Source organism: Amphimedon queenslandica, unplaced genomic scaffold (genome assembly GCF_000090795.2).
Source record: "Amphimedon queenslandica unplaced genomic scaffold, v1.1 AMPQUscaffold_13284, whole genome shotgun sequence".
Lineage (NCBI taxonomy): Eukaryota > Metazoa > Porifera > Demospongiae > Haplosclerida > Niphatidae > Amphimedon > Amphimedon queenslandica.
Window position 1 is genome coordinate 99496 of NW_003546480.1, and position 15642 is coordinate 115137.

General features: G+C 35.6%; 8 protein-coding genes across 9 annotated transcripts in view; 2 read left to right on the forward strand and 6 right to left on the reverse strand.

The window, feature by feature from the left end:
- LOC100638477 (serine/threonine-protein kinase RIO1-like) overlaps positions 1-423 on the reverse strand; it is a 4313-nt gene extending 3890 nt beyond the window's left edge. The window contains exon 1 of the mRNA XM_011407047.2: positions 248-423. Within this exon, the coding sequence (XP_011405349.1) occupies positions 248-368 (121 nt within the window). The 5' untranslated portion in view covers positions 369-423. The remainder of the gene's footprint in view (positions 1-247) is intronic.
- LOC100638604 (wee1-like protein kinase 1-A) overlaps positions 1-11135 on the forward strand; it is a 13086-nt gene extending 1951 nt beyond the window's left edge. Inside the window, exons 2-17 of the mRNA XM_019999219.1 lie at positions 542-759; positions 6982-7112; positions 7165-7428; positions 7495-7626; positions 7673-7709; positions 7796-7907; positions 7954-8011; positions 8055-8176; positions 8236-8330; positions 8394-8550; positions 8619-8704; positions 8768-8827; positions 10442-10491; positions 10539-10686; positions 10747-10802; positions 10854-11135. Coding sequence (XP_019854778.1) covers positions 544-759; positions 6982-7112; positions 7165-7428; positions 7495-7626; positions 7673-7709; positions 7796-7907; positions 7954-8011; positions 8055-8176; positions 8236-8330; positions 8394-8550; positions 8619-8704; positions 8768-8827; positions 10442-10491; positions 10539-10686; positions 10747-10802; positions 10854-10962 — 1833 coding nt within the window. The 5' untranslated portion in view covers positions 542-543 and the 3' untranslated portion in view covers positions 10963-11135. The remainder of the gene's footprint in view (positions 1-541; positions 760-6981; positions 7113-7164; positions 7429-7494; positions 7627-7672; positions 7710-7795; positions 7908-7953; positions 8012-8054; positions 8177-8235; positions 8331-8393; positions 8551-8618; positions 8705-8767; positions 8828-10441; positions 10492-10538; positions 10687-10746; positions 10803-10853) is intronic.
- LOC109583766 (uncharacterized) lies at positions 964-2285 on the reverse strand. The gene is made up of 3 exons (XM_019999222.1): positions 1883-2285; positions 1689-1838; positions 964-1626 (listed from the first exon to the last, which is right to left on the reverse strand). The coding sequence occupies exons 1-3, from the start codon at positions 2237-2239 to the stop codon at positions 1267-1269; spliced, it is 867 nt and encodes a 288-aa protein (XP_019854781.1). The 5' UTR covers positions 2240-2285; the 3' UTR covers positions 964-1266.
- LOC109583767 (uncharacterized) lies at positions 3006-3963 on the reverse strand. Its single transcript, XM_019999223.1, has 2 exons — positions 3708-3963; positions 3006-3644 (listed from the first exon to the last, which is right to left on the reverse strand). The coding sequence occupies exons 1-2, from the start codon at positions 3827-3829 to the stop codon at positions 3179-3181; spliced, it is 588 nt and encodes a 195-aa protein (XP_019854782.1). The 5' UTR covers positions 3830-3963; the 3' UTR covers positions 3006-3178.
- On the reverse strand, positions 5031-6783 carry LOC100636839 (uncharacterized). The gene is made up of 4 exons (XM_003388156.3): positions 6641-6783; positions 5791-6594; positions 5665-5741; positions 5031-5621 (listed from the first exon to the last, which is right to left on the reverse strand). The coding sequence occupies exons 2-4, from the start codon at positions 5855-5857 to the stop codon at positions 5283-5285; spliced, it is 483 nt and encodes a 160-aa protein (XP_003388204.1). The 5' UTR covers positions 5858-6594; positions 6641-6783; the 3' UTR covers positions 5031-5282.
- Positions 11136-11360: 225 nt separating the features above from the next.
- Positions 11361-12226, forward strand: LOC109583776 (uncharacterized). Of its 2 annotated transcripts, none has more exons than XM_019999235.1 (4): positions 11361-11567; positions 11725-11813; positions 11866-11895; positions 11952-12226. In XM_019999235.1, exons 1-4 carry the CDS (start codon positions 11374-11376, stop codon positions 12209-12211), a joined length of 573 nt encoding a protein of 190 aa, XP_019854794.1. In that variant the 5' UTR covers positions 11361-11373; the 3' UTR covers positions 12212-12226. The 2 variants fall into 2 exon arrangements, with proteins under 2 accessions (XP_019854794.1, XP_019854795.1); XM_019999236.1 differs by having other exon boundaries at positions 11869-11895.
- On the reverse strand, positions 12165-14487 carry LOC109583775 (uncharacterized). The gene is made up of 5 exons (XM_019999233.1): positions 13981-14487; positions 13751-13882; positions 13654-13695; positions 13479-13598; positions 12165-13389 (listed from the first exon to the last, which is right to left on the reverse strand). The coding sequence occupies exons 1-5, from the start codon at positions 14354-14356 to the stop codon at positions 12404-12406; spliced, it is 1656 nt and encodes a 551-aa protein (XP_019854792.1). The 5' UTR covers positions 14357-14487; the 3' UTR covers positions 12165-12403.
- Positions 14488-14847: 360 nt separating this feature from the next.
- Positions 14848-15642, reverse strand: part of LOC100638733 (catenin beta-1-like) — a 2626-nt gene continuing 1831 nt past the window's right edge. The window contains 5 exon segments of the mRNA NM_001305246.1: positions 14848-14894; positions 14982-15138; positions 15184-15300; positions 15348-15488; positions 15546-15642. The exon segment at positions 15546-15642 is cut by the window's right edge and continues 176 nt beyond it. Coding sequence (NP_001292175.1) covers positions 14848-14894; positions 14982-15138; positions 15184-15300; positions 15348-15488; positions 15546-15642 — 559 coding nt within the window.

The following is a 15642-nucleotide window of genomic DNA, read 5'->3' on the forward strand; positions in this document are numbered from 1 at the left end:
AGTGCATTGAGACTGGAGGATGAAAGGGGTGGGGCATAGGAGCCAAGGTTAATGAGGTTCTCGTACTTCCTGAGAGGATTATTGGAACAATGTGAGGTGTCTCTTGCAGCGTTTGGATTAGACTGAGTCTCTCCTTTCTTCATTGCATTGTACTTTTTTGTAAAATCAGCTAATGAAAATAAACAATGATCAATTAATGGGTGTGGCTAATTTATTATAAACTGCAAGTATTTTCACTGTTCCTTACCAGTTTCCTCTTCAAAATGCCACCCAATATCATCCTCTTCTTCCTCCTCCTCTCCCTCACTGCTCTGACTGTAGTATGCATCATATTCAAGAGCCTTTTCTTTCACTTTTGTGTCCGCCATGACAGAATGAATGGCATGCAAGTTCCCGGGATGGCCCGGGAAAATGAGCCTACTGCGCATGCCCAGTTCGTAATTAGATCTAATTATTCAAAATGGCGGGTCATATGAAGAAGGTAATTGACTCGTGTATAGCTTGTTTTGATATTTCTGTTCTTCTCTTTCATTTTATTTAGACATGGAGGAAGGATTGAGCTCTATTTTATCAGTATCTAACCGTCAGAGTGCCTCTCTCTCCAGCCGCTACCTTCTAAAGCCTTCAAGACAGGCACAGCATGGCCAGTTACAAATGGAGGCCGTTAAGAAGAAGCTTTTTGAAGGAGAGGAAGATGAGGAGGAGAATGGAGATCATGATAATCACTGGATTGATGGACAGACTCATAATGGAAGCCAAGTAAGTGATAGATAATGAAACACATGAATACACATGTACATTAATTAATTAATAATTAATTAATTGATTAAATTGTATTTTTATTGTTGCGCTGGTGCTTATTATCAAACTGGTTGTCATGGTTATGTTTACGTTGTGATAGGTTCCATGTTTGTTTAGTGATTGTGGATAATGTTAATAATAATATTTTAGTTGTCACAATAATTAATAATAATAAATAGCATTAATGAGCAAAGTTATAGCAATATAAAAACCAATAAAATAGTATAATATATACAGTACAGCGTAGCAGTACAGCGTAGCAGTACAGCATAGCAGTGTATGTATTTGTCAGAGAGTCTCCAGATAAGTTTTAGTAGAAGCGGAATCAAAGATATCACCTGCATACCATACTTATCAAACTGGTTGTCATGGTGATGTTTACGTTGTGATAGTTGCCATGTTTCTTTAGATAAAATAAAACATAAATAATTAAAATCAATGCAACAATCATATTATTGCTCATAACTAGTAAAAGCTGAAAGGCTCAGATCGGTTTGCTTTTTTGTACAGTCTTTTAATATAGTTTGATGTTAATGAAGGATGTTTTGTGCATATCAATGAATGTAAGTCTTCCCATACTATGATATCAAATTCATCCTTAAGAAGTTCAATTATTCCATTGTCATCATCACTATCATAAAGATGCCATATACGTCCTACATGTATTGTTGGTTTGTTATTGAGATCCTCAAAGTGCTTCAAGAGCTTTTCAGAGCATTCATGACAAGGAGAGTTCTTTATTAATAGATCAGTTATTTCAAAGGGATCCTTATTGTCATCAATAAATTTTATTTCTGCATGATCATCTTTGTCATTTCTGTAAACCTAATGAAGAGAATTACAATTACTGTATTAGTACATATACATATAACTTAATGTGCCTGTACCTCTCCAGTGTTTGTTAATAGGGGAGTGATCCCATTCTCAGGTGTAGCCTCTTCTACTAAGTGCCAATATTTGGATCCATTCATATTAGTCATAAATTCTGGTATTGGTTTCATGTTGTCATTTGTATCTGTTTCTGTACTTACATCTTCCTATAAGGGACTACAGTATATCAGTAAATATCTGTTCTTCTTACCTGTTTGTCAGTAACTGATTCAATAGAGCTGATGGAAGCACTCTTTTCATCTTCTTGATCATGTCCTGCATTAGTAATATCTTCAGTTGTATCTTCTTGTTTTGCTTCAGGACAACTGCTATCTTTATTTCTTTCTGTTAAGTCTTCTTGATCATGTCCTACATTAGTAATATCTTCAATTATTATATCTTCTTGTTTTGCTTTAGGACAACTGCTATCTTTATTTCTTTCTGCTAAGTCTAATGTTTCTCTCCTAGGCCTGGCCTCTTCCTGTTCATTAACTGGACTAACTTGAGTCCTATTACTTCTATCACTTCCACAACATAGATATCTTCTAATAAATTGCCTTATGCCCATTTTACTATTATAAGATAATTTAGGATTGTTATCTGCTGATGGAGCACTGCTGATGCATTATTGTTCATGAATACTTTCACCTCAGTATTGCTGGCTTAGGATGAATAAATGTAATAGCTATAGAAACAAGTAGTTCTAGATACATGTACATGCATATACTAGTAATAGTAATTTTATAGAATAGTACAACATGATTTATCAATGTTCTCTAATTTATTTCTTGTTTTATGAACATCTTTGTTGTATTTGGTTTCCCAAACTTTTATGCTAAAACCATTTTCTTTCATTCTTTTAAGTGCTGCTTTGTCTTTGAACCTTCCAATGTAAATATTTGGTTTGTTGCATTTGCTTTCAAAATGTCGTATGAGTTTCTCGGCACATCTTTTGCATGGGGAATTGCTGATCCAAATTACATCAATGTCTCTAATGTCATGTACTATTTCTATGAAGACTTCCTCAGCATGCTCTCTATCATCATCATCCCAGTAAATCTTACCATCATTACTAGTACGTAGTAATGTACTTTTACTAGTAAAGGCTAGATAGGCAGCCTTTGTCAATGAACGTTCGCTTCCTGTTGGTATAGATTTCTTGTGATTTGTGAAACACGGATAAAATGTGTAGAGAGGTGATTTCTCAGGACAGCAGCAGTGCATAAAGATCAGTATGACTATGATGACAGCCGCAACTTGTATTATAATGCAGAGATTAGTAAATCCATCCATGTTTACTCAACTCCCACCCATTAATGAATATCATTACATTATACATGTAAATATCATTACATAATGTAAAATATGAGTTCATTGATTAACCACTTTCTGTAAGTGGTAGTCTAGGCTAGTTAAGTGGAAAACTAAAATAATAAAGACTAACGTTTTACCCTTGAACTAATGTTACATGTACAATGTATACTATAATAATAAAGTAACTGGTCTATTACATGTCAATGTTCCTCAAGTATTCTCTTGTTTCTTCTTCGTCTTCATTTTTATCATCCTCCCATACTAGCAGCTTAAACCCTTTTCTTTTCATCTTCTTCAATCCTTCTTTATTAGACTCTTCATCACCATACTCTCCTCTCCATATCTTCCCAATGTACACAGTTGGTTTATTAGGCACAAGATTAAAGTATTCAATAAGTTTAGCAGCACACTTGCTACAGGGTGAGTTCTTGATCCAGATAGTGCCTATATTGCTAATATCTTCATCTCTTGTCTTCCTAATGAATACTTCCTCAGCATGTTTATATTCTTCACTCCAGTATATAGTTCCCCTAGCATACAGTAGTGTCCCACTGTTAGTGAAAGCATAATGAGCTGCTTCATCCAGTGAACAATGGCTACCAGTAGCTACTGGTCTTGGTCTATATGCTTCATCAACCCTTCCCATGGACACTCTATCCCTATAGTATAGTATATGATAATCTCAATACAGTCTATAGTGTGGTTAGTGTGGCTGTACTTACTCTCTTTTGATTCTTTTATTTCTTTTTTGAAAGAAGATCCAATAGATAACAAGACAGCTACAGACTATCAGTATTACTATTCCTCCTATTGTTACTTGTTCTTCATCACTTATGGTAGCCATCTTCCTTTTCAATCTTCCCGGACTTCCCCTCTGTAGCTGTCTAAACTAACTGTCCCACCCTCTTATTCTGTATAATCATCAGTGTATAGATACAATCAGTGTATAGATACAATCAGTGTATAGATACAATCAGTGTATAGATACAATCAGTGTATAGATACAATCAGTGTATAGATACAATCAGTGTATAGATACAATCAGTGTATAGATACAATCAGTGTATAGATACAATCAGTGTATAGATACAATCAGTGTATAGATACAATCAGTGTATAGATACAATCAGTGTATAGATACAATCAGTGTATAGATACAATCAGTGTATAGATACAATCAGTGTATAGATACAATCAGTGTATAGATACAATCAGTGTATAGATACAATCAGTGTATAGTGTTGGTTTACTATCTAATCATGTGGTGCTATTCATTAGTGGGTTTCATTGTTGTCCACTTTATTCATAAATGTTCATTCAACTTAAGGAAAATATTTTAATAAATAATAATAATAATAATAATAATAATAATAATAATAATAATAATAATAATGTTTTGTTTTGTTTCTCTTATTTTTTGTTTTGTCCTTAGTGCATTTCATTGTGTGTGTGTCTGTGTGTTGTGCTGTATCGTGCTTTTGTCTTTCTTTATAATAATAAAGAAAAAAGAAATGAAAAACCTACACAAAGACATACATTAATATTATAATTATCAAAGCAAGAGTACCTCATAATCTGCTATCATATGTCAATGTTCCTCAAGTATTCTCTTGTTTCATATGCTTCTTTGTTTTTATCATCCTCCCATACTAGCAGCTTGAATCCATTTCTTTCCATCTTCCTCAATCCTTCTTTATTTGCCCTTGCATCACCATATGCTCCTCTCCATATCTTCCCAATGTACACTGTTGGTTTATTAGGCACAAGATCAAAGTGGTCAATAAGTTGATCAGCACACCAGCAACAGGGTGAGTTCTTGATCCAGATTGTCTTTATATGGCTGATATCCTTGTACTTTGTCTTCCTAATGAATACTTGTTCAGCATGTTTAAAAGGTGTACTCCAGTAAATCCTTCCATCATCAGTACGTAGTAATGTCCCTCTTTGACTAAAAGCATCCTCAGCAGCATTGCCCAATGAATCATATGGTAGTGCTGATTCATAAACTCTACCAAACTGATTTTCTTCAATACAAAGGTCACATATGCAGTCATAGACTATGTCAAATGCTTGAGGAAAGTAATAGGAGACAAATATAAGAATACTGGCTATAGTAACAATCATGTAGGGTATAAGGATCCCAGGTGAATAGATGATGCAGCCATTGGCTATAAGAACTATAAGAAATAAGAACAGCCATCCTTCATCCATATTTCCTTCTTCTTGTTTGTCAAGAGACACGCCCAGTTTAAACTGTTACTGTAATATGAGTAATATAATATTAAACTATTAATAATTTATAAATCCTCTCTATTCTTAGTCTTCTCATTATTATTGTTCTGTATATTGTTAGCATACAGCACCTGTAGTTCACTCCAGCTGGTAACATTAAACCCGTTTTCAATTAGCTCCATCAGTGCCCTGTGCTGAGCCATCATACTGAAAGCACTGGTTGCTATGCGACCAATATGGAGACCAGGTTTAACTGGTAGAGACCTGAAGTGGTTGATGAGTGCTTTGGTACTCATGTGGGACGGAGTGGAGGTGATCCATAGTTCAGTGATCAGTGTTGGGTCTTTGTTGTCACTTACGAACATAATCTCAGGATGAATGGCATCTTTATATGTTGTGTATATCTAGGGAAGGTTTAATTGATTGTGTGGGCGGTTATTGGAGTACTTTTCCTTCGTTGGTTCTTAATAAACTTATTTTCTCTTTGAAAGCTTTAGCAGCTGCTTCCTCCACAGTATAATAACCTTTTAAACAAATAAATAAATAAATAAATAAATATGTACGATTACTTACTCTTTTCAGAAGTAGCATCAGTCAATAAGCAAGCACATATTATTATTGTGTTTAATATTTTCATCATTTTCCAGCTGTCAGCTCACACTCCCTATACTTTCTCTGTCTCTATTACATAATATAACATCATAATGGTGTGACCTTTTATGGACTGGTAATGAATATGATTATAGATAATGTGGGTGTGGTTTAACCTTCATCAAAAAGATATGTAATTACATTATGGTCGACTAATTAATTATAAAATATTACAATAATGCTGTTCTTCTAGTTCTTGCTCTCTCTCTACTTCATTTCTTAATCTCCTCAACTCTCTCTTCCCTTCTCTTATGTCTTGACACGTTTGAATATTTAATTGAGTCCAAACTTTCAATTTAAATCCATTTTTAATGAGCAGCTTCAATCCTTCCTTATCAGCCCAGCTGTCATTATTATCACTGTTCATTCCTATATATACCGTCGGCTTCCCTATGGGGTATAGCTTCACTAGACAGCTGCAGCACCTCCTGCAGGGAGGGTTCTTAATCCATAGTCTAGTTATTGTCTCAGGGTTTCTTGTACTGTCAGTGAATACCTCAATGGCATGGCGTAGGACAGAGTCCTTGTATATCCTACCGTCACTGGTTCTTAGCAGCTGCTCTGAGCTGGTCTCCAGTGCTAGTCTAACTGTCTCTCTCTTGGTATAGTAGCTCTTCATTCTACAGTAGTACCATATGTAGCCTATCAGTACTATCAGTGCAGCCTGACTGTATATCTCATTTATACTCTTAGTAGTTTGTAGGGACTCAGCTTCCTGTATGGAGTCTAGAGAGAGGGAGAGAGTAAGGGAGAGAAAAAGAGGGAGACTAACCTGCCATGTTCTCCAGTCATTCCCACCCTCTATTCATTCTTTATCACAATATCCAACACTAGACAGTTTTGATAACCTTTACCCACACAACATGTGTACTCATGCTGTGGTACAATACACAGTACAGTGCTATTCTGCACTGTGTATACAGTATTGGTACACAGTACAGTGCTGTACAGTATTGCTATACAGTATTGCTATACAGTATTGGTATAGTATTATGTGGATAGTGTAGTGTCTGTACTTTATTTTGAGGGTTTGTGTGTTAATTGTTGTCATAGTCCAACTATTGAACACCTGCATTATTATTAAATTATTTTATTTAAATTTATTTTTGGTAGGTTTGGGGTAATTCTTTGACCACACCCACTTCCCATCGCTCCACAGCTGCTATGGACTACACCTCCCCTCCTTCAAAATGTATTAGATTCAATTCACCAACCAACATCATCAACAGCACCTCATCATCAAAGTATGTTATTATCCTTTACACATCATTATGGTCATCATCATCTCTCCTCCAGTCATTATCCTCAAGATGAAGAGTATTCATTGCTACCTCCAAGATACCTAACCCCTGAACGCTCCACCCCTCTCTCCTCCCTCTCCCCCCTCTCCTCCCCCCCTCGTATTGATAGACTCAGACTCTTTGACACACCTCACACTCCAATGACCTTACTCAGGAGATCAAGTATGTCTGAGAACGACCTCAACATACAGTCTGACGTAATGATGACATCATCAGTACCGCCCCCTAACAACAGACCGGGTGGAGAGTCTAGTATTAGGTATGTTACTATATATAGACTGTAGTTACTATTTATAAACTGTGGTTACTGTGTTACTATTTTTAGACCCCGTATATCCCGCCTCACATTGTCTGGTCCTCCATTGAGACGGAATACATCCAAAGGAACTAACATTAACCCTTTCACTCCTAAAGATATCTACACACGGAGCAAGAGGAGCAGGGAGGACACTGAGAGGTGGAGAATATTAATTAATTAATTAATTTATTTATTTATTAATTAGGGCGTGTGCTAGTGAACATGGTGGAGGAAAGAGAAAAGTAAAAATAGACACACTGTTACTAATAATAGACACACTGTGTTACTAATAATAGATACACATTGTGTTACTGTGTTTCTATTTTAGGCGCTGGCTCTTAGAGAGAGTAATATTTATAGATACCGTGAGGAGTTCCATGAGGTCTGTATTATTGGGTCTGGCTCATTTGGTGTTGTATATAAGTGTATCAATAGACTAGGTCAGGATTAATAACTGTTATTAATTAATGTAATTATTATTAATAGATGGGTGTGTCTACGCATTAAAGAGATCACATAAACCAGTAGTAGGATCAGCTGATGAGTGAGTAATGATTAATTAATAATAATGAGACACCCTCTACTAGACCAGCTGCATTACGTGAGGTGTATGCTCATGCTGTCCTTGGGTCCCACCCTCACCTGGTCAGGTACTACTCAGCTTGGGCTGAAGATGATCACATGCTAATACAAAATGAATACTGCAACGGTGAACAATAGCTAATGTTTGTTTGTTTATTTATTTGTTTGTTTGTTTATTAATGGCAGGTGGTACTCTCTCGTCTCTTATCTCAAAGATACATAAAAGCACTCTCAGGTTTAATGAAGTTCAGCTAAACAGATTAATACAACATTTAGCAATGGTGGGCCACTAACCACTAGTAATAATAACAATATTAATTATCATTATCATTCTCCTCTGTCAGGGCCTGACCTACATACACTCAATGGGTTTGGTACATTTGGACATAAAACCAGAGAATGTGTTCATCAGTCTACCGACCCTACCTGATTCAAGACTACCCCCTCAGGCTGAGGTATCCTGGGACTCTCTCCTCATGTCTGAAGCTCTTTATAAAATAGGTACAATTGATGTTTAATGGAGGATGCTGTCACTCTCTTTCTCTCTCTCTCTCTCTCTCTCTCATAAGGTGACATGGGGCACGTGACTTCAGTGAAGAGTCCTCAAGTTGAAGATGGAGACTGTCGCTTTATATCACGTGAAGTTTTACAAGAAGTAATAATAATAATAATAATAATAATAATAATATAATTATTACCTTATTACCAATACCAATAGGATTATTCATCATTACTTGAGTCTGATGTATTCTCATTAGGACTCACTGTTTACTGTGCTGTGAGTTAATGCACTAATACCATAATATTATGTACACTACATTTTCTGATACATATTGATGTCCTTACGCTGCGTAGAAAGTTTGAGTCGATTCCGAGCTCAACTTTTCGAGTTATGGCCTTTTTTAAAAACGGGTCAATTTTTGAAAAATACCCAAGGCTATAGTTCATGGTTTTTTCCGAAAAACGGCTCAAAAATTACCCCAAAATTTTATTAGATTTTCTGATACATATTGATGTCCTTATGCTGTGTAGAAAGTTTGAGTCGATTCCGATAAGGAATTTTCAAGTTATGACCATTTTAAAAAACAGACCATTTTTTGAAAAATACCCAAGGCTATAGTCCATGGTTTTTTCCAAAAAATGGCTCAAAAATCACCCCAACATTTTATTAGATTTTCTGATACATATTGATGTCCTTATGCTGTGTAGAAAGTTTGAGGTGATACTGAGCTCAACTTTTCGAGTTATGGCCTTTTTTTAAAAACGGGTCAATTTTTGAAAAATACCCAAGCCTATAGTCCATGGATTTTTCCAAAAAATGGCTCCGAAATCACCCCAAATTTTTATTAGATTTTCTGATGCATATTGATGTCCTTATGCTGTGTAGAAAGTTTGAGTCGATTCCAAACTCAACTTTTCGAGTTATGGCCTTTTTTAAAAACGGGTCAATTTTTGAAAAATACCCAAGGCTATAGTCCATGGTTTTTCCCGAAAAATGGCTCAAAAATCACCCCAAAATTTTATTAGATTTTCTGATACATAATGATGTCCTTATGCTGTGTAGAAAGTTTGAGTCGATTCCGAAAAGGAATTTTCAAGTTATGACCATTTTAAAAAACAGACCATTTTTTGAAAAATACCCAAGGCTATAGTCCATGGTTTTTTCCAAAAAATGGCTCAAAAATCACCCCAAAATTTTATTAGATTTTCTGATACATATTGATGTCCTTATGCTGCGTAGAAAGTTTGAGTCGATTCCGAGCTCAACTTTTCGAGTTATGGCCTTTTTTTTAAAACGGGCCAATTTTTGAAAAATACCCAAGGCTATAGTCCATGGTTTTTTTCCGAAAAATGGCTCAAAAATCACCCCAAAATTTTATTAAATTTTCTGATACATATTGATGTCCTTATGCTGTGTAGAAAGTTTGAGTCGATTCCGAGCTCAACTTTTCGAGTTATGGCCTTTTTTTTTAAACGGGCCAATTTTTGAAAAATACCCAAGGCTATAGTCCATGGTTTTTTTCGAAAAATGGCTCAAAAATCACCCCAAATTTTTATTAGATTTTCTGATACATATTGATGTCCTTACGCTGCGTAGAAAGTTTGAGTCGATTCCGATAAGGAATTTTCAAGTTATGACCATTTAAAAAAACAGACCATTTTTTGAAAAATACCCAAGGCTATAGTCCATGGTTTTTTCCAAAAATTGGCTCAAAAATCACCCCAAATTTTTATTACATTTTCTGATACATATTGTTTGAGTCATTTCCGAGCTCAACGTTTCTAGTTATGACCATTAAAAAAACAGGCCAAGTGTAAATTTTTACAAATTTTTAAAGTTGCAGTATTCCTTTATTAATTAACATCATTATTAATTTATTATTATTTTTAGGGCAGTTTGTGTGATTTGCCTAAAAATGGACCCGAATGGCACAGAATTAGGTCAGTTAATATTAATAATTATTATTATTAATTATTTTTTAAATTAGAGATGGACATTTGCCGGCATTATCTCAGTGTTCAGAACATTTCAATAAATTATTATTGTCACTTGTTCATTCTTCACCTTCTAAAAGACCAACTGCTTCGGAGTTACAGTCTCATCCTATTGTATGCCCTTCAACTGAAAAAACAAAAGTATGATAATATATTAAATTGTTGTTGTTGTTGTTTATATTATTTTGTTGTTATTTACAGGCTCAATTAATGAAAGAGTTGAATGAAGAGAAGCTTAAGAATCAGATATTGACAAGGTGTTGTAGACTCTTTGTAACTATGAATGTGTAAATTATTTTGTGTCTTAGGGAACTTCGGGATTTAAGGGAATTTTCAAAATCTAAGAGAAAGAACAAATATTTGATAGGGGGTGGAGCCAGAGGGTGTCGCAGCATGAGTGCTGATGCATTCTATTAATCATAACTCTGACCATTCATTATTATTGTTGTTGTTATTATTATTGTTATTATTGTTGTTGTTATTGTTAATTATTTTTATTTTCATCTCATTTCTTGCTCTCTTGTTTTGTCTTTGATTGATATAACAACTGTCTCACTGTTCCTTTTCAATTGTTGTCATTTTGAAATTAATTATTATATTATCTAATAGCTCAGCAGCTATAATGCTAAACTTTAAAATAAAAAAATTAAATTTATAATTTTACGGGGAAAACAAACTTACAAAGTTTCCCCTGGAAAAATAATTTTTGGCAAATTTAAATTTTACCCAAAAATTGATTTATAATTTCCAGAAAAATTAGTTAGACGTCACACTAGTTTCGTGAACTTCCTGTTACGTCATTTTATAGTAGCACAATTTTTATTAGTGATGGCTGAGCTAGATGAGTTAGAGCTTGAAAGGATATGTTTATTAATCTTTCCTGACATATTCCGCTGCTGTATATTACTAGGAATGGAGCTGTCACTCGTAGAAACTGTATTGAACAGCAAAGACAGCTCTTTCATGAAGTGCAGGACGTTATTGGAAAGATGGAGAGCTACTATAAGGCCAGATGATGAAAGGTTGGCTGCTCTTATCTTAAAGTCTATTCTATAACAAATGTAATTGTAGAATTCATTTTATGGTTGTTGCTCCACCTACATACAATGTTTATACTTTCAATATTAGCCTCAATAAACACTAAATGATTATTATTAGATGATTCGATATCACTAATAGAATGCATCTCATTAAAGTTCTGCAAACTTTGAAGTACAATAAACTTGCAAGCTCAATCCTTCCGCCAGTAAAACAGGACAGTGACACAAGTCAGTAGCTAAACATATTATTAAATTATCCATTACACTGCATGTTGCCTAGCAGTAGATGTACAACCAAGTGATTGTGAAGGTATGCAACTATCATTCCATGCATCATTACTGACCATATTGGCATATCCACTATAGAACTGATCAAAGAAGATTTGGATTACGTTTGTGTGGAGTGTTCAAGTGATTGGGAGACATTAGCAGTACACCTTGGTCTCCCTCAGACTGAAACTGATGATATTAAGCAAAGAAATGGAACCACTCTTTACCACAAGATGTATCTTGCTCTACACAGGAAGTCATTAATGGACCGTTTCAACCGCAGTGACCTGGTAGCTGTGTTGAGAAGAATGGGGAAAGGAAGAATAGCAAGAAATATATCTGAAAGAAACTATTGACCATTATACATACATGACATCATTGTCTTAAATAAAAAATCAAAAATATTCAAAAGTTTGCAGCAATGGTAGATTCACACACAGACAGAGTTGGACTGGACCTAATATTAAGACTAACCTACACACATTGACATGCAAAAGGGCCAGGGAAAGTGAAACATATACATTATATTGAGCAGTTATTGTTTGTGTTTATTTTCTAAACCCAAATCCTTTTTTCTCCCACAACTTCCTCAAGCTTGACTGTGAGGGACCAGCTCTTTCATCAGCTCCTTTTTCATCTTTTCTCTTCTTTTTGGCTGGTCCTTCAGCACCTGATGCCTTAGGCTCCTCTAGAATGATACAATCTACGTATCCCTCTTGATCAACAACTCCTCTGTGTAGTTTAGGCCTCTCTTTCACTTCCTCTTCTTTCATCTCATGAACTACGGCAGTAGCAACATAGCCATCTTGATCCAAAGTAGCTTCTTTCTGTAACCTAGCTCTTGCCTTCAACTCTTGAATTTCACTGGTAGCAACGTATCCATCTTGGTCTTCAGACGGAGCCTTGACCATTTTCTTACCTTTCTTTGGCTTTGCTGTTGGTTTGGGCTGTGGCGCTGGTTTGCCTTTCTGCTGCATCTTTTCAATCTTCCTCTTGAGCCTTGGAGACATTTTTGGATAAGAGTATTCAAACTCCTCACCGTCATCATCAGCGCAGGCTCCTTTTTTACCTCTGATCTTCATCCTAGTAATGGCAGCAGCCGATTGAGTCTTGACCATGTCACCTTTTCCTTTGCGACCTTTCCTTGACCTCTGATAGTCCAATTCCACGTACTCTCCATGAGGAATTGTTTGACTCCTTTTCCTGAGGTCCACATATCCATCATCAGAGCTTGGCTGACGAGGTAATGAAGTTGATCTATTCACTACTGGATTGTATAAGTGGACTGATCGCTTTGTAGTTGTAACAATTTTCTGATACCCAACTTCAGCATCGGATATTGATCGTGGAGGTAAAGGAGGTCCCTTTTCTTCTTCTTCAGTCAGTTCAATCGGACTCTCTTTGAGGGTAGTGCAAGCTACGTAAGGTCTGCTTGTTCTTCTTGTCTCCACTTCTCCATTCTGCTGCTCCTGTCCTTTGTTAGATCTGGGAATGCATGATTTCATTGACTTGAAGTTTCCTTCAATTATGTACTCTACACAACAAACAATTAAGTCAATTAGTAAAAGTATTATTCAACATTACATCATCACACAATGTCCAATGCATGTTACACTCTCTTACTGGCTATTTTACGATGAGCTCTCATTTTTCCAAGAAATACAATAATAATGCCAGTGAGCACTACCAGCAATAATATAAGAATGACAAGTATGACAATAAATGCTGCTACTGATATCCCTCCTATACAGAGCAGATGTTGGCATGATATAGTGATCAATTACTCCTACACACATACCTTTAGATGAGACAGACTCTGTGGGGTTATCTGTGGAGTTATCTGAAAAATATAAAATAATAATATCATCATAAAGAGATAGAACAGTATGACTTACGACACTTATAATCAGTGGTGTTGACTTGACCAGTTGAACAGGAATCAGTACAGGATCCTTGTCCATCATAGAAAGGACAGCAAGTGGTTTCACTAATACATCGACCAGACCCTCTACACATTGATGGACATTCTAAGAAAGAAGGATAGTTATGCTTATGGACATACTTTAAATTGAGATTGATTATTTATATTACTATTACTAAATATGGTATAATAAGATTAACTAACCATTACAAGAGGCTCCAGGTTCACTGGAACTGTTGCTGTGCATGCATACCAGACAGTCCTCCCTAGCTACATTAGTGACATCAGCTGATACACTCATGCAAGAATCATTGCTCCATTCATTACCAGGACACTGCATCACAAGCTCATAAGTTCCAGTTCCATTGTGTAGTAACACTGTGACAGATCTATACATGTCCTGAGTATTTCCAGCAGCAAGACAGGTAAAAGTAATTGAATTATCAAAATTTCCTTGCAAACAAGCTCCTCCAGTAGCATCAATGCGCTCCTTTGTTGGCTTAGGACAGTCGCTCACTGCAGGGTGTACCAGTAACAAAGAAATCAACAGCAAAAGATATATAAATATAAAGGAGACCATCTTTGCCAGCTAACAGGGAGCTACGTGCACTGGGGAATTATGAAAAAGCATTCCCTTTTTATTGTAGGATGTATCAACCAATCAGATCAGCTACAACAGATAACATACAAGTTTACTAAAATATTATAAACCATAGCTACAATTCCAGGTAACCAGGAGCACCTGGAGTGTAGTGTAGTGGAGACGTGTATGGCATCACTCAAGAATGAAATAAGCAGCTCATTGAAGAATGACAAGAATTTGGAAACAGTGATAAATTGACATTTTGATTGGAGGACATTTTAATACAATATAATTATAACACAGTGACAGTGAAAATATAAGGCAATACAAGCAGTTCATGATAATCAGAATTATTTATAATAGCACTGAGATGTTTGGAATATACATAATAGATGATGATTATTGGGCTTTCCTGAAGCATACGGACTGAATAAGTGACCGAGTTAGGATAGAAGGGTATTTATACTAATAAGAGGAATCAATGTACGTTAGGAGGGGAATGCCAGCAACGACAGTAGAGTAAGAGCAGCTGTAGCTAATGGGGAGGGGGAGAGGCATAACAAATTGTATAGTAAATGGACAAATATTAACATACTATTGTAATCACTCACTCATAACTGACCTAATTCATTATTATTTGAAGTAATAGCAAGATCCGAAATGTATTGAAATCCATTCTCCCTATCAATGATCAGTCCAACTCTTTCATCATCAAGAGAAAGTTTTGAGAGGATTTTAACAACAAATAACTGAACCCTTTCATCCACAACATTCAAAAACTAAAAACCAAATTGATGACATCTTGACTACACCACTGGTACTACCTGTACTAAGAGAGGTGTTATATTGAGTTGGTTCATTGCTGATCTGTTAAGAGGATCCTTTGCTAAGAGGTACAGACAACATGTAGTACATTCCAAGAAATTACTCAATAGACATTCCTGTAAAATTATCATAATCACTACTACTGTACGGGAGTTACTATTACTCCAGGTTGGCCAGATCTCCTTTGTAATTCTTGGAATGATCTGTTCAGTAGCTGCCATAGTTTAGGAATGCAGCCCTGTTCCCTAAGGACTGTATGATTGTCTGAACAAAGAGATAAGTTCCTGAATAGTCCAATGAGTGCCTACAATTGTATTATTATATAATTATTATTAATATTTATTAATTTATTAGTAGTTACCTTAATCAGTGGGTATCTTGTTTGTGGCTGTAACAAGTTCATGAGCATAGGAATACCATTCAGTTCACGAATAGCATTCTGAGCCATTTCTGCTGCA